The 24,682-nt window shown below is 49.1% G+C and overlaps 1 protein-coding gene across 1 annotated transcript; it reads left to right on the top strand.

Annotated features, from left to right (window-relative positions):
- Window positions 1-3,424: 3,424 nt before the first annotated feature.
- Window positions 3,425-23,145, top strand: INPP5K (inositol polyphosphate-5-phosphatase K; the record flags this gene model as incomplete). Its single annotated transcript, XM_084237856.1, has 12 exons — window positions 3,425-3,477; window positions 5,202-5,309; window positions 5,620-5,728; window positions 9,983-10,099; window positions 10,413-10,588; window positions 11,041-11,152; window positions 11,739-11,848; window positions 21,091-21,277; window positions 22,166-22,303; window positions 22,546-22,629; window positions 22,789-22,893; window positions 23,086-23,145. 12 exons carry the CDS (start codon window positions 3,425-3,427, stop codon window positions 23,143-23,145), a joined length of 1,359 nt encoding a protein of 452 aa, XP_084093982.1.
- Window positions 23,146-24,682: the final 1,537 nt, after the last annotated feature.

Below are 24,682 nucleotides of genomic sequence, written 5' to 3'. Positions count from 1 at the left end.
AGATCTTTGCAGTTTTGAATGCTCACCTGGGGACAGGGGGATGAGTTAAAAATTAGAGTCCCCCCCTCCCCAATTCCATAGAATAACAGTGTGGCTTCATTACTCTGACCTCTGCCCCCAGTGTCCCATTGTTAGAGTGCTGTAGGCACCAGGGAAGTACCCAAGGCCCAGCCAGTCTGTTTGTGAAATCTTTACAAATACAAATAACCCCTGCCCAGACATTGCATCTCTGGCCACTATTCTTAGAAACACCCATGGCTTCTCAGCCCTCCTGTTGCCCACTCTGTCTGAATCTCTCTGCTGAGCCGTAATTTGCCCAGGTCAACTCTACCTGGAGTGACCTGTCCAGTGTGGCCCTTAGAATTGAGTCTGCCCCATATATACTAGTTAGTCTGCCACCTTGGGGAGTTCTGTATGTCCATGCTCCTCTTCCCTTTTGGGCTGGTGCTGCCACTCAGCAATAATCCTCTTTTCTCTGTGCTTTCTTAGATTCCCGTCCTCTGTCTTTGAGGCTGGTCAGGACACAAGAGTCCTAATCTTTCATGCTGCAAAAAACGCATGCAAAAAGCTTTTTCCCAGTACAATATGTGTCCTCGTTTCCAGTTGCTGGAAAGGAATGTGGGGGATCAAGAACTCAGCTCCTGTGCCCCTGTGCTGAGTTCTGCCCTAGACAATCAAAATCAGGTAATGATTATAGTACAGAACTCTACCAAAGTAGGCTGGTGAGAGTCCAGGCTAAGGGAATAGAAGCTAAGTACTTTGTTTTCTGTGACCTGGCAAAACCTGAGTATGCCTTCTGCTGGGAGAGTCTGAGATAGCTGTGGTACCACCTGACATTTCCCAAACCTAGTGAAGTACGTTGGCCAAGTGTGCAGTGACCCAAGCTCATGCAAGCCTGGATGCAACTGCTATGAGAGACCAAATCTCTCTGGGGAGCAAAAAGTAGGATGGGGTGATTTACCCTTTATGTTTTTGTCAATTTGTCTTGCCTTACTCATTTCTAAGTGCAATAAGGTAGTGTCTCAGGATTGTACCTGTGACATCCTAATGGATGCTTCCCTGTGACCCTCTTGGGACAAGGATGGAGAGATTCAGACTCCTATTGTGGTTAACTCTGACCTTCATTGAGGCCCCTTTGGAACCAAGAGCTGTCCCCTTTCACCTTCCTTTTAGTCTCCTCACCTTGTGGGGTCTCTAGTTACAAATCTGCAGCAATTCAGTTGGTTATTAGCATCACAACTGCTGGTAGCATTTGACTGGGAAAGCTGAAGAGGCATGCCAACTGGAGAAAAATGTAAATGTTTTCCTATAAGCTCTGTATTAGCTATAATTATATTTGTGCTTACAGCTATCCCTTTTTCATTCATCAACTAGGTGAAATCCAGAGGTAGATTATCCTGGGAGAAACAAATGAAGATAATTCTAAGCAGACAGTTGTTCATGTGGTTTGAGGGTCAGCAGAGGACTCCTTCCTTCAGCTCTCATTTGAGATCCATAGCATATCACTTTAGCTCTAGTGGGGGCTCGCTCTTTATCTACCTTTTCTCTGGCTCCACCCACCTCCACCCTGTTGCCCCACTTTGAAAGCATCCACACAAGCTGAGCTAGAATTTCCTGAAGTCAGCCTAGATCTGGGGCTCTGCTCACATAAATATAAAGGAGGAATGTCCCTGGTCTATTTCATCCCCATGGATAGTGTTGCTGCTGGGCAACAGTGTTGGCCTCTTTTAAGTAACCCCCTTTCCTTCTAACCAACCCCCCCAAAACTGACTACCAGAGGGGCTTATGATGAAAGCCTCAGCTCCAAGGGTAGTACCTGATGATGTGCCACGCCCCTTCAGACCAGTGGCTTCATTAGATTTGCAGGGTCATAGTCCCAGTTGGAAGCAGCAGTGCCTCTGTAGGAGGGGTGCTGGACTCTGACTTTCACCCAGAGGTCAGGGACAGGGTCAGTATTGTGGGCACATGTATATCTTCCCAGTTTCTCTTATAGTCCCTGCTGGGACTCCCTGACTTATTTTGGTTTGTTCCTAGTGCTACTTTTACAAAATTCACTTTGTAGACTTGATTAGATTACATGTTTATTTAATGTGAGTTTGTGCCTTTTTGTCTCAATCTTCCAATACAGGTATATTGGGGTAGGGGGGAAGCAGTCTAATAAAATCCTAGACAGAGCTTTCTGGAGTCCAGCTTATTGGTGATGTCCTTATGGCCATTTTACAACTTAGAACTCCTAAACTCTGGTTGATGTCCCTCATACCAGGGAAGAATTAGGAAAAGGTAAAAGATAGTTCTGAAAATTTTTGCAGGTAAATTATCCCCTTGTTATTTACAGAAACATTGCTTATCTGAAAATAATTTGACCATTTTCTATTTCATGCTGTTGCTTTCCCTCCTCACATCTTTTTCCCATCCTGCCAAGCAAAACGTTTCAAGTATGAGTTCTTGGTTTCGAGTCTGTGAGCCTCATGAAATTTGTAAAACTATGTGTGCATATTCTGGGGGAAATCATGGCTCTCATTCGATCTTCAAAGTAATCCCCTGCACCATCCTTCCCTCCCCCATTCCCACTTCTAAAAAATATTTAAGAACCAGTGATTAAAAGGAAATCATAGTGAATCTTTGGCAAAGTAAATAATCTTCATTTCATATTTGGCCGTAAAATAAAGGCAGTGGCTGATTTTTCATTCATTGATGTCTAAGAGTCCAGTAACCCCCTAATGTTCAATTTGAAAAGCAAAAAAAAAAAAAAATCACTTAGTGGGAGTGGAAACCTATGAACGGAGTTCAATGACCAACGTGAGGACTACCTGCAGCGGGGGCGGGGGCTGGACAGTAGCTGTAGTAACCCAGCTCACCCCACCCCCGCCCTTTGGGTTTCCGGGCTTTGGGAAGCTGGAGGGAGGGCAGCGCCGAGGTCAGAGCCCAAGTCCGTCACCGTTGACAGGAGACGAGGAGGAGCGTGCTGGCGCGGGTGCGGCGCGCGCTTCCGCCGGAAGACACTCCTCCCGGCCGGCCTCGCGCGGGGCTCCCTGGGAGCCGCGGGTGGGCGGAGGCGCCGCGGCGTCGGCGTCTGGGCGGGCGCGCCCTCGCACGCCGGGCGGGGCAGTGTTACGTAGAGTGCTGATGACCCGAAGGCCCGCCTCTCTGACGTCCCCGATTCCCGAAGGGCCTTCGCTCTCAGCCTTTCACCTTTTCGCGCTCGCCGGACAGCCCCGCCCCTTCTCCCGAGTCGCACCACCCAGAGCCCTCCCGGCGCTCAGGCCCCGCCTCTTAAGAGCCGAGGCGGAGGGTCAGAATCCGGAAGAAAAACATTCCGGCGGCGAGAGGGAGCTGGCCTGGATCTGCGGCCGGGAGGGGGCTGTCAGGCCAGGACCGCCTGGGGCGGGGACTCGCGAGCCGGCTGGGCCGCCGCGTGGGGACGATGGCGACCGTGAACCCACGGACGCCGACAGAACCGAAAGGCAGGAAGCTCAGGTGAGGAAGGCTGCGGCGGACTCGCCGGCCTGCCGGGGGCGAGATCATTGCCTCAGACCCAGTTGGGACTACGGGTCTGGGGCAAGCGGCTGCTTCTGGCTCAGAGGCCCCCAAATTTTCCCAGGCCAATGTGAACCGGGCATTGTGAGACCTGAGGCGCGCGCCGCCTCCAAGCTCACTCCGCCGAGCTCGGGACGACCCCAAGAAGGTGTCCCACTTGGCATTTGGAGGTAGTAATCGTGTTGGGCTACTTGAGGTTCAAAACATAACAGCATTCTCCCCTCAGCTCAGTGGAATTCTTGTTCCTTCTGTGATCAGTATATACATCATGGAGTCTGTCTGATCACCTTGTGACCTCCTGCAATCTGACCTAGATAAGGTTCTTAGTGAAGTGATAGTGTCTGATCTCATGCTTACTCTTTGAAGAGGAACAACTCTAATCACCTACTTAGTGCAAGTCACGATGCAAGAATTTGCTGCTAATTGTGGGGCCTGAAAGTGGGGACAAGAATGCCTGCTTTTGCTCTAGATTCACTTAGAATGAGTACCTGGAAAAACAAGGGGCCTTGGAATAAAAGGACTGCCTTCCTTAATCTTCAGTTGGACAGCAGGGGGAGACCGTAAACAAATGAATTGCTGAATCTCTGGCTGAGTGCCTAGGAAGGTGATTTTTGTATTGTTTTGTTGCTGTTCTTAGGGAGAGGCAGGAAGTTTCTCTAAGTGGTCTAGAGTTCCTTTCAGCTGTGCTTTTTTAGAATGTGAATTTCTAAGAACAAGGGTTGGTGGAAAAGAGATGTTTTGGGGACATCCTGCCCTTTTCTTCCATCCCCCTGTACCCTCTCCTGTTCTAGATTTTCATCTGCTGCAGGTCCTTCTCATGGTGTACCTAGGATTGCTGTTCTTGGTCTTTGCAGGGTCTGGGGCTTCCTCCAAGTGTTGCTTGACTATTCAGTTGAAGAGATCTGCAGGTCTCTCCTTTTCCTGAGCTTCTTGACATGATCCAGTTTTCTTGGAAGCTGCTGACCTAGTGCTGTTGCTTCCCTAGGCCTTAAATAAAGTAGAAGTGAGGATGACTTTCCCCAAGAGAGGGAAGACTCTTGAGAGAGATTTTGAGAAACCTGTTTACACTCTTCCTCCTTAGGCTCCCAGAATTGGTTGTGTTCCAGTGATCTTCTGGGATGGAGTAAAGAATGTGATGCTGTATTTTTTTTTTTTAATTCCCCTCGTATAGTGCTGAGGCATCTCACAAGGTGAAAATTGAAGCTCCAGAATTTCTGCTAGTTTTAGGAACCTGTGGATTGAAGAGTGGGGCCTGTGAAGGTGCTGACTGAGCCGTATATAATTGCTGAGATGTAAATTGCTGGTGAAATTAATAAATACCTGGGTATCTACTCTTCCCCTCCTCCCCACTTCCTTTGATTGATGCTGAATTCTTTGGGCCCATTTTGGCAGCTATCCCATTGTCAGCAGCACCAGTCCTGCCAGGTATGGGCAGCTGTGGGCCTGCCTGGAGAAGCCAATGCCTGGTGGGAATTTTCTGCTTCAAAGTCATAAAGGGGAAGATGACAAAAAATTTATAGTTCAATGCCCTGTTCTCATCAGCAGATGCAGAAACTCTCATTTCCTATTATGATTACAGTGGTACAGTCATTAGTACCCCTGTCTATTACTTGGACACAAAGATTCTTTTTTCTCCACTTCTTCCCTTTGCATTCCTTCCATAGCCTGCACGTTGTGACATGGAATGTGGCCTCTGCAGCACCCCCTCTAGACCTGAATGATCTGCTGCAGCTGAACAATCAGAACCTGAATCTGGACATGTATGTCATTGGGTAGGTGCATGCAGCGTCCTTTAACCCATCCCTTTATTGGAGATACCAGCTAAACCTGACCAGTCCCAAGCTATCCCATAGGAAACCCCTATAACCTCTGGAGTCTGAACACTAAGACCTTTCAGCCTGCATCAAGGCCAGTCAGTATCTCTTGTCTTGGGTCTGCAATGGCAGAGGGTTGGCAGTCAGCATCTAGGGGAGGGAGAGCAGAACCCAAGGCTTGAAATTCTGGTGAGGGCAGTACTAAATATCTCTGGCAGAGGCAGTACCCTCCAGATCAGGGGGGCACCTTCTGACTTGGGATGGACAGTTTGCAGGAAAAGAACTATGGGATCATGAGCCTCCTTTCTGACACTGCCTTTGAAGACTCGTGGAGCAATTTCTTCATGGATGTGCTTTCCCCTCTATGCTTCGTCAAGGTAACTTACAAGTTCATGGGTAATTGGAAAATGTGTCTCACCTGGTGTCACTAATCGCAGTCCTTTGGCCTCCCTATAAGTTTTTTTTTTTTAAGATTTATTTATTTATGCATACAAGAACTGGGGTACAGGCCAGAGGTGCAGGGGGTGAGAGGATTCACCAGAGATAGAGCAGGAAACAGTACAGGCAGAATGACTGAAATACACTGCTGAGGGGAGCAGCAGGTGAGATAGGTGAGGTCTGCCTCGCTATGTGGGTTCCTCCCTGGCCGGGGATCGAACTCGTGCTGCAGCAGCTGTGAACAGCTTCATAGGTTGCGTCTTAACTCCTTGTGCCACCAGAGAGGCCCTCCCTATAAGGTTTTTATGCTATTTCTCATTTATATAAAGCCTTACTTCAGCTGCACCTGGCTCCCTGGAGCTCCTGCCTACCTGTGCCTTTCTAAAGTAGCTGGAGCTGAAAATTGTGACCCAGGTGTTAGTTTAACACCTTGATATTTTTCAGGTTGAGAAAATTCCTAAGGGACGCATAACAGGCATAGACCTCAGTGCCTATCCTACCCCAGCCTTCAGTTTCTACCAGACTGAAATCTCTGAGTATGATAATTGCTACCACTTATCCAGTGTTTGCTTAGTGTTTTGTGTCAAAACTAAGCTCTTACATACATTCTTTTATTTTTTTAACAAGGTAAGGGGTGGGGAAAGTTACTATTTTATTTATTTATTTTTAAAGATTTATTTATTTATTTATACAAGCACTGGGTACAGTCAGAAGCGCGGGAGGGTGAGAGAATTCACCAGAGCCAGAGCGGGAAGCAGAGCAGGCAGAAGGACCGAAGCACACTGCTGAGGGGAGCAGTGGGCCGCAGGGGAGGTCTGCACGCCATGCGGGACCCTCCTCTGGTGGCCGGGGAGGAGCCGGGGATCGAACCGGCGCTGCAGAGGCTGCGGGCAGCTTCGCAACCCAGCGCTCAACCGCTGCGCCACCGGGGAGGCCCTCTTACATACATTCTTTTAATGTCTGAACTCTCTTGAAATATAGGTATCTTAACTATTATACTGTATTGCTATAGTATGAAATCTAAAACTGATTCGTATCCCATAGCTAGCCTGCTGATACCAGGCTGATATCAGAGGGTGTCCTCTGGGCATGGAGTACATGCACCTCAAATTCTTAGGGCCCCAGAGGCTAATATAAAAGGCTAGTATAAAAGGGAAGGCTAGTATAAAAGAAAGGGGTTCTCAGTCTGAAGAACCCATATTCTTTGCAAAGTCTCTAGACATTAGGAGAATCCACAGGAAGCGTGTAGATTGCAGCATTCATAACTTCTCTGCCCTGCGTAGCTAAGGGATGAAACACACACTCTTTAAAGCATCTGGTGCAGTGCTTCTTGAAAATACCAGAAGACCTTGATTCTTTACCCTGGGTGACGATTTCTTCAGAATTAATTGTTTACCCTAGTTTGGCTGTGGGTGCCGAGGCAGGAACTATGAATCTTCCTGAGGAGGGCAAAGCTGGGAAGAGGGAATAAGAGATATGGCCCTACTGCCGAGGGCTAGAAAATGCCAGCCCCACAGCACTTGGATCACTCCAAATCACCTCCCACAAATTTGGAGCTTGATCCTTTTACAGGGCAGAACCACTTCTCTCATCACCCTACTTCCTTCCCAGTACTGCAGGCTCACTGGCAGGGAATTGGTAGAATGGAATTGAGCCAAGGAAATTAGCTCAGCTTGTAGCAGGGACACAACCCCTTCTACCTAGGCAGCCTCCTGGGGTTGGAAGACCAGCCTGAGGACCTGACACCCAAAGCAGATGACCCTCCTTCCCCCAGCCATGAATTGAGGGGAAGGGTTGAGTCCTGCTTGCCGCCTATTCCTTAAACAGGAATTTGCCAACCACAGGTTGAGCCACCTCCCTCTAGACCCTTCCTTAGCTCCTCCTACTTCATTTCCTTCAACTAGATCTTCCCCTCCTAGTCTCCTGCCTTTCCCTGCAGCCACACCCTTTCTCCCAATCTGAGACTTTGCAGTCCCACTCCACCCTCCTTCTCACCAAGCCTCCTTGCCCCCTCCCTGTTTCCAAAGTGAACTGGTGCCTTTGTGGTAGAGCTCAGTCACCCTAACCTGCTCTGAGATTAGGATTAAGTTGAATCTTTTTCAGTTCCCTGGGAATCTGTTCCTCATAGTCCAGCCTTTTCCCCCATTTTCATTATCCCATATACATGGGAAGAGGAGAAATCAGGACTAGAGGTAGAGAGTGGGGTCAGACACATTTGTAGCAACATCTACCCAACCCTGGGCTCTCATGCTTCCCTTACTTAAGTCTTGGCTTTGGGGTTCCCCCGCTTTGATTCCTTCACTGTGCCAGAGTGCCTGGCCTGCGGGATCAAGTTTCATAATTCCTGGAAGGCCCCAGTCAGGCTCCCCACCCGGGGATTTCCTCCTTGGCCTCTGCACCTCTTGCTCCGGAAACAGCTACTCGGGTGGTGGGTGTAGGCAGCCTGAAGCTGAGAGAGGAGAGGGTCACTGGCTGTGACCATTCCCACTCCTACTCCATGAGCACAGAGAACAAAGAATTGGGCAGGCCTACTCCTTGGATGTCGTGCACAGGTAGTCCTACTGATGCCGTGGTCTCCTTGGGCCTTAGTCCTTCATCTGTTAAACAGAACAGTGGTTCCTTATAGGGTTAGTGTGAAGATTGAATTCAATATGAAATGTACCAATTGAGGGTAGCTATTCCCCACAACCTGTAAACACTCATACTTACGCCCTCCCTCTGCGTTGCCTTCATGGACAGTCAACTGCCCACAATCTACAGTTATTTGGGGGAGGGAAAGGGGGGAAGATATTGTCTTCATTGTTTTTCACTGAGCTGTAAGGTCTGCAGAAATTAAGTATATAGTTTGATGGGGTTTTATATGTATATCCACCCATGTTACTAGTCAGATCAAGATACAGAATATTTCCAGCATCCCAGAGGCTCTCTGATATCCTTTCCCTGCATTGGCTTTTAAGAATACTTAAATTCGGGGCCTCACAGGTGGTGCAGCGGTTGAGCGCTGAGTTGCAAAGCTGCCCGCAGCCTCTGCAGTGCAGGTTCGATCCCCAGCCACCGGGCGAGGGTCCCACATGGCGCGCAGACCTTACCTGCCGCCCGCTGCTCCCCTCAGCAGTATATTTCGTCACTCTGCCTGTTCTGTTCCCCCCTCTGGCTCTAGTGAATTCTCTCACCCTCCCACGTTTCTGACTGTACCCAGTGCTTGTATAAATAAATAAATCTTAAAAAAAAAAAAAAAAGAATCCTTAAATTCGGGGCTGGGGGGAGGAAGGAGTAGGATCAAAACAAGGCGGATGGGAATTGTATGGGGACTATAACCAAGATGAAAATGCATACATTGTGCAAAAATGAAAAATGATATAAAAAAATACATAAAATTTTAAAAATGGGGGGAAAAAATCCTTAAACTGGGGCCTCCCTGGTGGCACAAGGGGTTAAGCGTCAGCACTATAAAGCTATCTGCAGCTGCTGCAGCACGAATTCAATCCCTGGCCAGGGAGGTGGCCCACATGGCGCCTGCCCACTGCTCCCCTCAGCATTGTATGTCCTCACTCTGTCTCTGGTGAATCCTCTCACACCTCTGGCCTGTACTTCCGTTCTTGTATGCACAAATAAATAAATCTTTAAAAAAAAAATCTTTAAACCAAAAAATCATAGCCACCAGTTAATCCTTCTAGTATCTATGAGATAGATTCCTGCTTTATCAATCAGAAAATAGGCTGAGATACTTGTTCCATATAAAATGCTGAGTCCAAGCCAGGATTTGAGCTCAGATCTCACTAACTAACCAATATTCTATATAGCTATGTTCTTCATGAAGGCCCTTGCCCTCAGGTTGCCAACCCAAGAGTATCTAGAGGACCTCCCAAGGGCATCTGTGAAAGGAGCACCTAGCATGAATGGGACTACCTCTGAAGATGCCCTCCTGTTGCCAGGGTTTCCCAGAAGCCTTGTGTTCTCTCACCTCTACCCTAAGGCCCAAGGACAGAAACCAAAACTTTCCCACCTCCCAGAATGCATCATTTGGTAGCTAAGGGGAGTGAAACTCTGAGACTCACTCTGAGATACCATAGACCCTGGGGCATGGATTGTATGTGGCTCAGAGCCCTCTAGAACCCCTAGCGTAGGGCCTGGCAGGGATACATTCAGCCTGTGCAGAGAAATGCATGACCATTGCCCTCCCTGTCCTGCAGGTCTCCTGTGTCCGCATGCAGGGACTCCTCTTACTGGTCTTTGCCAAGTATCAGCATTTGCCCTTTATCCAGATCCTCTCTACTAAATCTACCCCCACCGGCCTTTTTGGGTACTGGGTAAGGACCAAACTGTTTTGTATATCATGGACGGGGGGGCCTCCCTTCACTGGGAAGGACCGGGAACAAGGGGTAAAATCAGCGTTGCACTCTGTCTGGGCCAGTGCCCTGCCTACCTGCTTTCTTACCTCAGAGGGCACATCCCTGAGACCTTGGGCTGGGTGAGCTGGGCTCTGGGGACAGAGAGGTCACTCTGAGGAGCTGAGTGTCTGGCTCTGAGAGATCCTGCAGGAGGTGAGACCATCATCTCCCCTCAGGCCTAGGATGGGAAAAGAGAGGTGTTTCCCACCCTTCTGCCCACCTGTCCTACCAGGGGAACAAAGGGGGCGTCAATACCTGCCTGAAGCTTTACGGCTACTATGTCAGCATCATCAACTGCCACCTGCCCCCACACCTGGGCAACAACGACCAGCGCTTAGAACACTTTGACCGAATCCTGGAGATGCAGAATTTTGACAGTCAAGAAATCCCCAACATCCTGGACCATGAGTGAGCATGCAATTGCAAACTGCCGCCCTTGCCCTCACACCCATACCAACCCAGGCGAGCTTCCCAACCAGTTAGTCTGTGTTTCATGTCCCAGTCTCTCCCAGACTCCTCCCAGATGAATCATATGCTCTCCTGTTAAGTTTTTGCCAGCTTGGGTCCAGGTCCCCTTCCCTTACCATGCACTGTCCTTCTAGAAACCCTGGACACTTCTAAACATCCCAGGTCAAGGAACCTTGTGATTCCTGAGATCACCTGAAGGGCTGTTTCTCAGCCTTGCTTGGTGCCAGTTGAGCAGGAGGAAGGGTGGGCTAGAGGATGCTCCATATTTGCCATCTGCCCTCTAGGATGAACGCTTTCGCTTACATGGTAGGGTAAAAGTCATTAGTACAGTCCTGTTGGGTCCATGCCCTGTCCATTATAGACCCTTAGGCTGACTTCCTTCCTTTCTGAAGCCTCATTCTCTGGTTTGGAGACATGAACTTTCGGATTGAGGACCTTGGGATGCAGTTTGTTCGGGAAGCCATAAAAAATGAGTGCTACAGTGACCTGTGGGAGAAGGATCAGGTAGGTATCTAATCGGGGGAGGAGGCGGAGGGGTGATCTGAGCCCTGGAAGAGGTCCAACATGAAATGTGTGGTGCATTGCTCAGGTTCCCTAGCACCTGTTCTTTCCCAGGGTTCCGAAATCCCTGTTCCTGGACAGGGAGGAGTCTAAGGGCTGTAGCTGCCAGGTATGGGAGCCAGAAAGGCTTTGGCCTGCCATGGCCCTGCACTGCACCAACCCTCTTATATGCCTGTTGTCATTCCCATCCCCAGGCTTGCTTGCCTCCTGGCAGATGAGATACCACCCTTTGGGGGGACTTTGGGTGCCCCAGCTTTCCTTCTGACACATCTCTTCCAGAGAGATGAAATTCAAAGCCTGATCTGTATGGTCCAAGGAATGGGAAATGGCAGGCTGTAGGGTATTGTTTATGGAAGAATTCAGCTTTTCTCTTAGGGGCTGGGGTACTGAGGCAGCCAGTGAGGAAGTGGCGTTGCTTGAATCTTGCCCCACTCATTCATGAAGGCATGTGCTAGCTCTTGAATGGATCTGGTATGGTAAGCCAGTGGGTCAGGATTCTTGGGAGATGGGACTGTGCCTTTCTCTACAGCTCAGCATTGCCAAGAAATGTGACCCACTGCTCCGGGAGTTCCAGGAGGGCCCCCTGCTCTTCCCACCCACCTACAAGTTTGATAGGAACACCAACAACTATGACACCAGGTGAGGGGGCTTCCCGGGAGAAGATCAGCCTGTAGCAGGTCTGGAATTAGCCTGTGAGGTGGAAATGGGAGGCCAGAAGGCCTGGGAAGGCAGACTGTGATGGCCCTAATAGCAGCAAGAGCTGCCTCAGAATAGAAGTGTTAAGAAAGCAGGAATAGATCCAGTCATCACCTCTCAGGACTGGTGCCTCCTTCAGGAGGCGCCAACTGTCAGAGCTGTCCCAGTTTGCCTGCAGAGACAGCAGGAAGAGCCAGTGCTAGTGAGGGTGGGGAGGGGTCAAACAGCCAGGGTGGGAGTGGGGGCAACTGATTCCTGACTTTCAAGGGCCTGTACTTGTGTATTCTAGTAACCCCTGATCCCAATTCCTAGGACCTTCTGGTCCTCCCCAGACATTGAGGGTGGAGGGGCAGAAAGCTTGACTCAACCATGTATTGCTATTAAGCCCCCCTACCCCAGCCCATGAGCAGTCCAGGTCCCATTTTGGAAAATGAAGGAGTAGCGGTACTCTGGAGAGTTGTATGGGTGTCAGCACAGAGATGGTGCGGCTCGTAGGTAGAAACACAGCTCTGCCTCTCAGCTGTATGGCCTTGGGTAAGATACCAAAGCCTCAGTTTTGATATCTATAAAATGGTGATGATAGCAGTCCCCATCTTATGAGGTTGAGACTGTGATAACTGCTGTTGTTATGTTTAGATTCATGTATTCAGGTGGTAGTTTTACTGAAAACCTTTCAACAAAGCTGAGAAGAGGCCAGGTAACCACCAACGCACAGGGCTTAGGCAGAGAGAGGGGCAAAAGCAGCTCTGGAAAGAGGTCCCCAACCTAATTTAGGGCAAATATCCTCAACTGTTTGAAGAAAAAGAATCCCTTACGTGTTAGGAGGCTTTGTGTTTCACCTGGAACAGCTCCTTCATTCATTCCTCCTTGCAGGACTGTGTTGCGGGAGGTAGAAGGTGCCTCTAGGGCAGCCCAGGCCTCTGGGACTTAGGTTGTGAGTAGGTCTCTCCACATCCAGGTCAGGGAAGAGGTAGAATGGCTGGCCCAAAGCTGCAATTAGTATGGCAGAGGCACAGTGTTCCTGCCAAAGAAAGAGGAGAGGGTGAACTGTTTCAGGAGTGTGGAGCAAGAAGTGTGGGGTGATGGTCAGGGCAGTACACGTAAAAACAGGGCCCAGTCTGGGCAACAGAGCAGGCCAGAAGGAGGTAAGAGGGCAGGCTCCAGCTGGTTGGCTGGCCCCACTCCACAGCTGCAGGAGACTGCCAGTTTTCCTAGCCATCTATCAGAAATGAAAGCCATTATGGAAGCTGTAAGGCCTCAGCCGGGAAGACCCTCCACCTGTTCCTCATTTGCTGGCAGGAAAAGAGTTACCGAGGGGCCGTGTGGCCAGGTGGCCCTTTGCCCATGGCTATAGTGGTGGGACCACCAGGAGAGTGGGAGCCCTTGCACACCTGCAACTTGGCTGGAGTTGACAGGGACTGACATTGGTTAGAGAGACTCAGAAATGTTAAAGAACTTCCCTAGCTGGCGATGGTAGAGCGTGGGCTCAAACAACCTGATTTCCTGGACCATGTGGCCCTCAGTGCTTCCCTCTGACCCACAGTGCCATGGAATTCTCAGCCAGTCTTGGCCAATAGCAGCAAAAAGGACAGATAGAGACAGCAAAGGCTGTCTTTGGAGGGGCAAATATTTATTTCCACCTAGTAAATACATACAGTCCACATGTGACAGATGTTACTGAGCACTTACATGTGCAAGCATTTTACAAAGGGCTTTATCTAATGACTTCACTTCATTTGCGCCATATCCTCATCAGATAGACTCTATAAATAAGGAAACTGAATCTCAGAATATCTAAGTAAGCTAGTAACAGTAAGTAATGACCATTCTCTTCCCCCAGAGCCCAGGAAAAACAGGAATGTCTGGACAGGAATGGGGGACTTAATAAAGGGACATCATAACTGAAATAGTCCCAGCTGGGGCTATGGTCTAGAGGCAGCTAGGAGGTCCTGCAGTGGACAGGGCCTGAGCCACATATGGAGAACAGAAACATTTGGTCTAATCAGACTTAATCATCCTTGAAAACCCAGTTCAGGGAGCTCCCTGGTGGTGCAAGGGGTTAAGCACAGCACTGTGAAACTCTCTGCAGCCACTGCAGCACGAGTTCAATCCCCAGTCAGGGAGCTAACACACATGGTGCAGCAGACCTCGCCTGTCTCGCCCACTGCTCCCCTCAGCAGTGTATTTCAGTAGCTCTGCCTATTCTGTTCCCCACTCTGTCTCTAGTGAATCCTCTTACCTCCCGCACCTCTGTTCTACACCCCAGTTCTTGTATGCATAAATAAATCAATCTCTTTTTAAAAAAAAACAACCCAGGTCAGACATTATCTCTGCTAGGAAGCCTTCCCTGACCCTCCCCCATCTCACTAAGATTTCTCTGTTACCCTAATGCTGTCTCCACACCTTGCATACACAGAGTGTTGCTTTTAAGATAGTGTGCCTTTCTTGCTATACTGCCTTCAGCACAGAGACTGAATCTGATTTCTGGCCCTCCTTAGGGTGTAGCATGGTGCCTGGTATATGTTTGAATTGGGTGCCTCAGAGAACAAAAGGAAAAGATACAGTATTTAAGGAGTAGTCAGTCTAGTAGAGGGACCCACCCATGGCAAAGAGACTCAAACACTGTTAAGTCCAGGAATTGGCCAATAGAGGATTCCAGAACTCTGTGTGGAAGTGCCAAAGGAAGTTGAAGCCAGTGGTAATGCAGGCAGCTGAATCCAGGAGGGGTCAATCAGTGGTTGTCAAGAAGGCAGCAGTTTGGCAGAAGGAAAGGCAGGCATTCCAGTCAGTCAGCAGCACTGATGAGAGGCACCCTGAGCAGATCCTGACCCAGCTGTGCAAGTGACTGAGTTGTTGCTGGGCATGGTACACAGCTCTGCCCAGCCATGGCAGCATCCCTGAGCCAAGATGTAATGAGAAACGAGGTCAGTTCTATTACAAAGGAGAGTGAAAGGGCTGAGGGCGGAAAATCCTGTAAAAGTCAGGGATTGCAATAGGGTTTTGTTACATTCTACATGAATGCAACCGATCTCTGTTAGGCAGTGAGCAGAGGATATTAGAATTAGTCTCATCAAGGACCTCCCCGGTGGTGCATTGGGTTAAGCGCCAAGCTGTGAAGCTTTCTGCAGCCTCTGCAGCACGGGTTCAATTCCTGGCCGGCCAGGGAGAAACCCAAATGGCAAGGCAGACCTCTCCTGTTCTTGCCTGCTGCTCCCCTCAGCAGTGTCTTTGGTCTCATATAACTAGACACAGGTCTTGATGAATTCTCTTACCCTCCCATGCCTCTGACCTGTACCGCAGTTCTTGTATAAATAAATCAATCTTTTTTTTAAAAAAAGAATCTTTAAAAAAAAAAAGAATTGGGGCCTCCCTGGTGGTGCAGTGGTTGAGAGCTGGGTTGCGAAGCTGCCCGCAGCCTCTGCAGCGCCGGTTCAGTCCCCAGCTGCTCCCCGGCCACCGGAGGAGGGTCCCGCATGGCGCGCAGACCTCTCCTGCCGCCCGCTGCTCCCCTCAGCAGTGTACTTCGGTCCTTCTGCCTGCTCTGCTCCCCGCTCTGGCTCTGGTGAATTCTCTCACCCTCCCAGCTTCTGACTGTACCCAGTGCTTGTATAATTAAATAAATGAATGGATAAATAAATAAATCTTAAAAAAAAAAAAAAGAATCAATCTCATCAAGACCTGTGTCTAGTTATATGAGACTGTAGAAGCTATCTACAGAATGCCAAAGGTTACAGACCCAAAAATGGGACACAGCACTATTTTTGGGTCAATTAAATTGGCTATTTTCTAGGCTCTTAAGCCAAAAGAAACTTGCAGAGCTGTTTGGTTTAAGTAAAGGCATTCTAATCTCCAGAAATAATTCTTATACTAGGACACAACTGTTTAGCAAAAAAAATTAGTAAATCCCTCTCCCAAAATACATACTGTAAGACAGTTCTGTCTGCTGGGAATTGACCACACAGAATAGAAGGGACAGTGGACTGCAGTGGAAGACCTCAGACTTAAGTCAGCAGACCTGGGCAGGCATCCAGCTTCCACCTGGACAGGGTGACCTCTCGGAGTTTCAGCTTTCCATAGGAGAAAAATGTGACTTGTAACAGGATTATTGGAAAGATTAGAACAGTCTGTGAGACACCTATCACAGTGCACAGAAGGACTCTATTTTAGCTATTATTTTTAGAAATGGGAACTGGGGGGATTTACGTAATGTTTAATTTGTACATATTTATTTTGCTGATTTGTTTTCTTGTTTGTCAAACAAGCTCTTTGAGGACCTTATCAATCCCATCTGCTGTATCCCCAGTTACCTGGCATATAATAAGGGCTCAGTAAATGCTTAGATTGGTAGGTTGAAAGAATGAACAACATTTGTACCTAGTGATGAGCTGTGGCAAGGAGGAAATGGAGATGATCTGAGGTACTGAGGAGGAAGGAGACCCAGGCTGTGGTCAGGAATTGAGTATCCTGCCGTGACAGCAAGTATGGACCCTTAACCTTGATAGGGAAGTTAAGGATAGAAAATGCTTTGAAAGGGAGAGTGGTATGTTCATGTGGTCTATTACTAAATCTAAGCATTGCTAGGCACTGAATATCCAAAGTGGGCCTCCCTGGTGGTGCAACAGGTTAAGCACAGCACTGTGAAGCTGTCCACAGCCACTGCAGCACAAGTTAGAGCCCCAGGCAAGTTTGAACCCCCGCCGGCCATGTGAGAGCTACCCACATAGCACAGCAGACCTCTCCTGTCTTCCCCACTGCTCCCCTCAGCTGTGTATTTCAGTCTGCCTTTTCTGCTCCCTACTCTATCGCTGGTGAACCCTCTCACCCCCACACCTCTGGCCTGTAACCCAATTCTTGTATGCATAAATAAATACATCTTTAAAAAAAAAATCCAAAGTGGATTCAGTAGTCTCTGGGACGGGAATACCCCCACATCCTAATGTCCTCTGAACATTCCTCAAAAGAGGAAAAGGTCTAAACAATCTAGGAAGCCCGAAAGCAAAAGTGGTTTAGCCAGTTAGCACTTCTTGACCACTCCCTTGATGCACCTTAGTTTATTTAATTCTCACATTGGCTCTTTGAAGTAAGTGCTGTTATCACTCCATCTTAGAGTTGAAGAAAACTGAGGCTTGGAGTGAAGTCACTTGCCCAAGGATATATAGCTTATTTTTTTTTCTTTAACTAAAAGATCACTGATTTATCATAAGAGAACATAACGCAAGGGGGCTCCCTGCTGGCGCAGGGATTAAAGTCTCAGTGCTACCACTGCTGCCTGAGTTCAATCCCCAGCTAGGGAGTTAACCCACATTGCGAAAAGACCTCTCCTGTCCCACCAGCTGCTCCCCTTAGCAGTATATTTCAGTGGATCCGTCTGTTCTGCTCCCTACTCTACTCTGGTAAATCCTGTCACCCCCTCCCACCTCTGGCCTATACCCTAGTTCTCTTTTTTTTTCCACCCTAGTTCTTCTATGCATAAAAAATTAAAAAATAGGGCCTCCTTGGTGGCACAGGCAGTTGAGCGCGGTGCTGTAAAGCTGTCCGCAGCCTCTGCAATGCTGGTTCAATCCCCGCCAGCCTCGGAGCAACCCACATGGCGAGCAAACCTCTTCAGTCTCGCCTACTGCTCCCCTCAGCAGTGTATTTCGTCAGTCTGCCTATTCTGTTCCCCATACTGTTTCTGGTGAATCCCCTCACCCTCCCACGCATCTGGCCTGTACCCCGGTTCTTGTATAAATAAAATAAATCTTAAAAAAAAAATTAAAAAAGTAAATCTTTAAAAAAAGTATAACCTTGGGCCTCCCTAGTGGTGCAAGGGGTTGAGCACTGTACTGTGAAGCAGTCTGCAGCCTCTGCAGCACGAGTTTGATCCCCAGATGACCAGAGAGAAACTCACATGGCAAAGAAGACCTCTCCTGTCTCACCCGCTGCTCCCCTCAGCAGTGTATTTCAGTCAGTCTGTCTGTTTTTTTTTTTTTTTCAAATGAGGCATTTTATTTATTTATTTGTTTGTTTGTTTGTCTGTTTTTGTTTATACATGCACTGGGTACAGTCAGAAGCGCGGGAGGGTGAGAGAATTCACCAGAGCCAGAGCAGGGAGCAGAGCAGGCAGAAGGACCGAAGTACACTGCTGAGGGGAGCAGCGGGCGGCAGGAGAGGTCTGCGCGCCATGTGGGACCCTCCTCCGGTGGCCAGGGAGCAGCCGGGATCGAACCGGCGCTGCAGAGGCTGCGGGCAGTTTCGCAACCCAGCACTCAACCGCTGCGCCACTGGGGAGGCCCCAGTCTGTCTGTTCTGTTCCCCGCTCTCTCTCTGGTGGATCCTCTCACCCCCCGCATCTCTGACCTGTACCCCAGCTCTTGTATGCATAAATAAATAAATGTTTAATAAAAAAAAGAATATAACTCAGAAATAGGCAGATGAAAAAGATGTGCAGTATATTGAGGAAGGGCGAAGAACTTCCATGCCCTATCAGGGTGTGCCAGTCTCCCCCAATCTTGTGCTCAGCAACCCAGGACCACAGAGCTCTTAATTAACAGGGCCACACCATCTCCTAACTGATTTCTGATTCTAGACTCTGAGTTCAACAGTGATACCATTCTGTCTATACTGTTAGAAAACTGTTGTGGTGATATGTACACTAGGAGTTTATTTAAAATAGTAATCATTGCCTCCCTGGTGGCGCAGGGCTTAAAGTCTCAGCATTATCAAAGCTATTGCCAGCCACTTCGGGGTGAGTTTGATCCCCAGCCAGGGAACTAACCCACATGGCGCAGCAGACCTCTCCTGTCCTAGCAGTGTATTTCAGTCGATCTATCTGTTCTGCTCCCCACTCTGTCTCTAGTGAATCCTCTCAACTCCCTCCACCTCTAGCCTGTACCACAGTTCTTTTATGCATAAATAAAAATAAATCTTTTTTAAAAAATAGTAAATTAAAAAGAAAAACAGTAGGGCCTCCCCAGTGGCGCAGCGGTTGAGCGCTGGTTTGCGAAGCTGCCTCTAGCGTTGGTTCAATCCCCGGCTGCTCCCGGCCACCGGAGGAGGGTCCCACATGGCGCGCAGACCTCTCCTGCCGCCCGCTGCTCCCCTCAGCGGTGTACCTTGGTCCTTCTGCCTGCTCTGCTCCCCGCTCTGGCTCTGGTGAATTCTCTCACCCTCCCGCGCTTCTGACTGTATCCAGTGCTTGTATAAATAAATAAATAAATCTTTAAAAAAAAAAAAAGAAAAACAGTAATCAAGCAAAAAACAAAAATAGCATTTCAAACTGATTCCATTAGGATTTGAAGGACATTTTGAGAAGGGAGATCCAGGTTGGAGGTTTTTATTTAGTTGGGTTTCACAGGCATTTGTTGAGGACCTATTGTGTGCTAGACTCTGTGATAATGTGGAGGATACACAGGAAACTCCAGGCCTTGTCCTCAGAACTCATAACTGATGCACTGACTGGGAAACAGAAGACACTATGACATAATTGTAGAAGTACAGGTGTAAATGCCTTACAAGCAGAAAGGGGAGGTTAGGGTGGCTTTATGACAAAAACAGTGTTGGAATTGGGCCCTCCAAAGTGAAGAAGGGGTTCCAGGCAGCAAAAAGTGCAAAACTAAAGGCCCAAATTCTTGAGAGTTGCCAGGGTATGGTGGGTCTGGCAGTGGTGGGAAGTAAGGCAGATGGGGCATTGACTCCTGAGCACCTTGAAAGAAAGCCATATCTGGGAACTGGAACAATACTCTGAAGGGAAGGGAGACTTCCTAAAGGTTTTAAAGTAGGGAACCACCTTACTAGGCTTTACTTGTCTTCATTCAAAACCAAGGGGGGGGGCCTCCCCGGTGGCGCAGCGGTTGAGTGTTAGGTTGCAAAGCTGCCCGCAGCCTCTGCAGCGCCGCTTCTGACTGTACCCAGTGCTTGTATAAATAAATAAATCTTTAAAAAAAAAAAAAAAAACCAAGGGGGAGGAACCCAGATACAGCAACCGTCCTCCCCATTCCAGAACTCAGGCTCTCCATTTAGCTCTCAGAACTCCACAGTAGCTGCTTGGGCAGGCCTGGGTTAGGAGTCAAAGCCTTACACGGCTTCGGCAACTTCAATTACCTAGAGAAGGAAAGCACTCTGGTCTCCAAGGGCTGTGCGGCCTGTCAGCTCCTTAGGGAAGCTGCTGGTGTGAAGAACAGGTGGAAGCCCTCTCATTTGACTCTTTTTTTTTTTAAGTTAAGTGGCTGTCTTTATTTATTTATTTATTTATACATACATACATACAAGAACTGGGGTACAGACCAGATGCGTGGGACAGTGAGAGGATTCACCAGAGACAGAGCGGGGAACAGAACAGGCAGACTGATGAAATACACTGCTGAGGGGAGCAGCGGGTGAGACAGGAGAGGTCTGCCCTGCCATGTGGGACCCTCACCGGCTGGCCGGGATCAAACCGGTGCTGCAAAGGCTGCAGACAGCTTCACAGGGCTGCGCTCAACCGCCTGCGCCACCAGGGGAAGAAGGTCCTTAGTTGACTCTTGAGAACAAAAAATCATGAATAGTCAGTGTCTGCAGAGAAAATTTTTTTTTTTTTTCCTGGGACCCTCGCTGGCGGCCGGGGAACAAACTGACGCTGCAGAGGCTGCTGGCAGCCTCGCAGCCTGGCGCTCAACCGCTGCACCACCAGGGGAGGCCCTGCAGAGAGATTATTTTGTACCAAGTTTTATGCTAAATACTTCTGTGATTTCTCACAAATGATGTTTATCTCATACAGCTGTCTCAGCAACCTGATGAGGTAACTGTTGTTATCTCCATTTTACAGATGAAGCTGCGACCTAAGATGGGTTGGCCTGGTGATTTAGAACACATGCTCTGTGGTCATGCCACCTTCTATCCTGGCTCTGCCACTTAGTGGCTTTGTGACTTTGGGAACATTCCCCTCTAAGTCTCAGTTTCTCTACCTGTAAAGAAAAACTTTGAAATGGAATGTTTCTGAGTCACAGTTTGAGCCTTAAAAATGTAGACTAGACTGAGGGGCCTGGGCCAAGTCTGATAAAAGCCAGCTCACTTTTGATTCTATTGGGCACCTTCCACCTGGCCCAGGGACTACATGGCCACTGACAGATCCTGATGTCAGTGGCTCCAGAAGGCTCAGGGGAGTACCTTCCTGCTCTTGTGCCAACCCTTTCTTCTCTCCCCATTCTTCCTCCTCCCTACCCCAGTGAGAAAAAACGCAAGCCTGCATGGACCGACCGCATTCTGTGGAGGTTGAAGCGGCAGCCCCAAGCTGATCCCCACACTCACAGGCAGCTGGCTCCCCACTTCCTGCTGTCTCTGAGGAGCTACATCAGCCACATGATGTACAGCATCAGTGACCATAAACCTGTGACCGGCACCTTTGACTTGGAGGTGAACTTCTAGGCTGCCTGGCACTGGGCGGAGGAGAACCATGCTGGGCCACAGCCCCAAACCCCCCAGCCCTGGACTCTAATATCACTAGATCCCCAGGGAACACCTGGAGGAGGACATGATTGCCTTTCCTCTCAGGTCAGGTATCCCAGCTCTTCTTAGGAGCTGTTGATGGCTGTCTGTCAAAAATGTGTTCAAACCCTTAGTGAATAGGTTTCCATTTCCTCTTACTGTCCCTTGGGGCTAATGATTTCCATTACACTTATTACTTACTATATGAAGTAGGCCTTACTTTTATTTGTCCTAAACGTATGTGGATCAGGTTGCAAGGGGAGCTCCCTCCATCCTGTATCTTGCCATCTAGTGATCAAGGTGGCATTAACCTCCTTCAAGCTGCTGGCTGCCCTAAGTCTACACCTTTTCCTGCTGATTTTTCTGTCTTTATCCTATTGAGTGTTTCCACATGCCTATAGCTATTCTTGCTGGAACACAACTCCATCCCCCTCTGCAAAATTAGATTTGGGCCTTTGAGTCAGGAACCCTGGAGGCCAGCTAACTGGCAGCTTTCTTAAACTTCTGCAACTCCCCTGTTCTCCTCCCACTCTTACCCCTCAGCACTTGGCTCTCAGCACCCACCTGCTGCTCAGCTCCACCTGCCCTGGCAAGGCCAGCTGTACTCTGACAAGCCTTTGGTCCTTTCTCTTTCTAGTTGACTATCCAAGGTCTGACACTTGTCAGGGCAGTCTAGCTGAGTCCTATGCCCATGCCCCAGGTACCCTTCCTCCCCCTATGGACCCTGCCATGTTCGAAGGGCACAGTATAAACATTCATTGCAAAGAAAAGAAGGATGCTATGAGATTTCAACCCCCTTCCCATCCCTGTGTGTAGCTGAAGCCATTGGTGTCTGCCCCGCTGATCACCCTGATACCTGAGGGCCTGTGGACTATGGATAACGACATGTTGATCAGCTACTTCTTGACTGCAGACTTCCTCAGCAGCCCCTGGGACTGGATTGGGCTGTACAAGGTAATGTGGTAGTGGGGAGTCTATCAACCATACTCCTCTGGTTTATCTACCCTGAGCATTTGTGGGAACTGGACACAAAAACTGAAGAGCTCACCATCATTCACCGTACCTACTAGGGGTGGCAACTAAGGGGTGGAGCATACAGTATGAGGGCCAGCCCTAGGAATGACAGCATCTCCTTATGACTTGCTATAGGTCCCTTGTCCTCCCAGACCACTAACTACCCAATCCTCCTCCCACAGGTAGGACTGCGCCACATTAATGACTATGTGTCCTATGTCTGGGTCAAGGACAATCAAGTCTTCTCCAGCGACAGGCTGAACCAGGTATCTGACCTTCCTAAGGTGATAGTCTACATCTCCAGCAGACAGGCTCTTCTGGGCATTCCTGTCTTCTGGAAGGAACAGAGGATTGGATAACTTGCCACTGAGAGCTGGGTGGGGCCAAGGCCTGAGGACTCCATTCCTGTCCATCCCCCCTTACAGGTATACATCAACATCAGCAATGTCCCTGAGACTGAGGATAAGTTTCTCCTTTGTTACTATAGCAATAGTCTACATTCTGTGGTGGGAATAAGCAAACCCTTCAAGGTAAGGAGTGCCATGAGGGGAGGGTTGAAGGGGAAGGGTACTCAAGTCCATCATAAGTCTCTGAAAGCCACAGGCCTAGGTGCCAAACCAGACCGTGGAGCTACATACATTGGGTAATGGGAGTGATGGAGAGGCATTGGAAAGAGGCATTGCTCTTTCCCCTTCCCTTCACCATCTGTTCTATCCCTGCAGATCCAACCTCATACCTTCTTGGGGGAGGACCTACCAGGTGAAGCCCAACCACAGAACTGAGCCGGGATGAGAGTGAATCCAGGACGGAGGCCAGAGCTGGCAGCTAGCTCTGCCTACCACTGCCAGGAGCTCTGGGGGCCCAGCCCACCCCCTGATGAGGCAGCAAGTAACCTCCACCTCCCGGGGGAGCTCTAGCCACACTCCTTTGCTCTCTCTAGTCTACACCTCTAGAGTTGACCACTTAAATACAGGTTTTTGTTGCTGAGGTGTGAGTGAAACCAGCTAGTTTGTCAACAAACTTGAAGACCTGGGGACAGCCCACCAGATGTGGGCTATATCTCCGTTCCTGACTTTCCTCCCCACACACTTCCAGTCCCAACCAAGCAGGCCTACCAGGCACATGCCCCATCTGGCACAGACCTGCATTCTTGTCATGCCATCCTGGGCCTGCTGGGGAAGGGAGATGCTCACATTTGTACAGACTCCATAGACCGATTGGCGTAAGCAGCACTGGATTCCAGGAGTTTTGGAATGAACATGACCTGTTCCCCTGAGGGATAGTGGAGGGTCTGGGATCATTCCTCCTCTCAGCAGAGGCAGTATGACTAAGATGGCAGGGTAGAGGGGCCCTCTACCCAGGCTTTTATGTAGGGCTTATGGGCAGGTTGCTGAATATCCTTCTGCCAGCACAAATGCCTCCCCACCTTCCAAGGAATCTTACCTAGGAAGTTCCAGGGCCTGAGCACATACTTGGACCCAGATTTATTTCTGCTTGGTCAGGCCCCCAAATTGCCTTCTTGTGAAGGTTTGGCAGGTGGTAGAGGAGTTGTGGCCACAGATTTTCCCAGAGTGGTCCTTGCTAAATAGAGCTTCTTTGCCCCTACCCTTACCAGCAGTCACTGGCAAGAAACTGCCCCTCTCAACTCTTCAGGGACCCAGAAGTGGGAGTGGGAGAACCAAAATATTTAGAATCTGGCCCTGGAGGTCTTCAGAGAGCATTCTCCAGCTGCTGCGTGGACATGACTTGTCCTTACTCCCACCACTTGCCTCCATCCACTTCTGATTCAGTGGCCCTTCTTGGAGAGAACACCTCAGGGAGCCTGCACTGTGACTCTCATGTCCATCCTGAGACTGAAGGATGCTCTAGTTGCTTGTAATTTCTACAGAAGTACACATCATGGAATCTGTGTGTACTATCAAGAACTTCTCCCCTGGCTTCTCGAGGGCCGTGACTGACTGTACTCTATTGGTTATATTGGAGAATAATTAGAAACATGGCTTTTACACTTGTGTGTGACTCTTTGATGATGCTGGTGGGAAGAGGCACACGGGGTGTTTCTAGACTCCAGAACAAGGGCTCTGTAGATCCAGACTAGACTTTGTAACTCAAAGTGACAGATGGGAATGTGGTGAGATTCTGGAGTGACAGCCCTCTGGGTGCCTCACCCAGTTGAGGCATGCCATCTATGCTGTTGGACACTTCATTTACTCTGCTGTTAAGCAGAATGGGTTTCTTGGAAGTGACAACTTGGAGAAGGTGCTTACTCTGTTCCTACTGGTTCACTGTCCTCACGCGCCACTTCCTTAGTCTTGAGCC

This window comes from Talpa europaea (genome assembly GCF_964194135.1).
Source record: "Talpa europaea genome assembly, chromosome: 7".
Classification (NCBI taxonomy): domain Eukaryota; kingdom Metazoa; phylum Chordata; class Mammalia; order Eulipotyphla; family Talpidae; genus Talpa; species Talpa europaea.
Note: the sequence above shows the minus strand (reverse complement) of the source record. Positions and strands in the feature narration are given on the sequence as shown.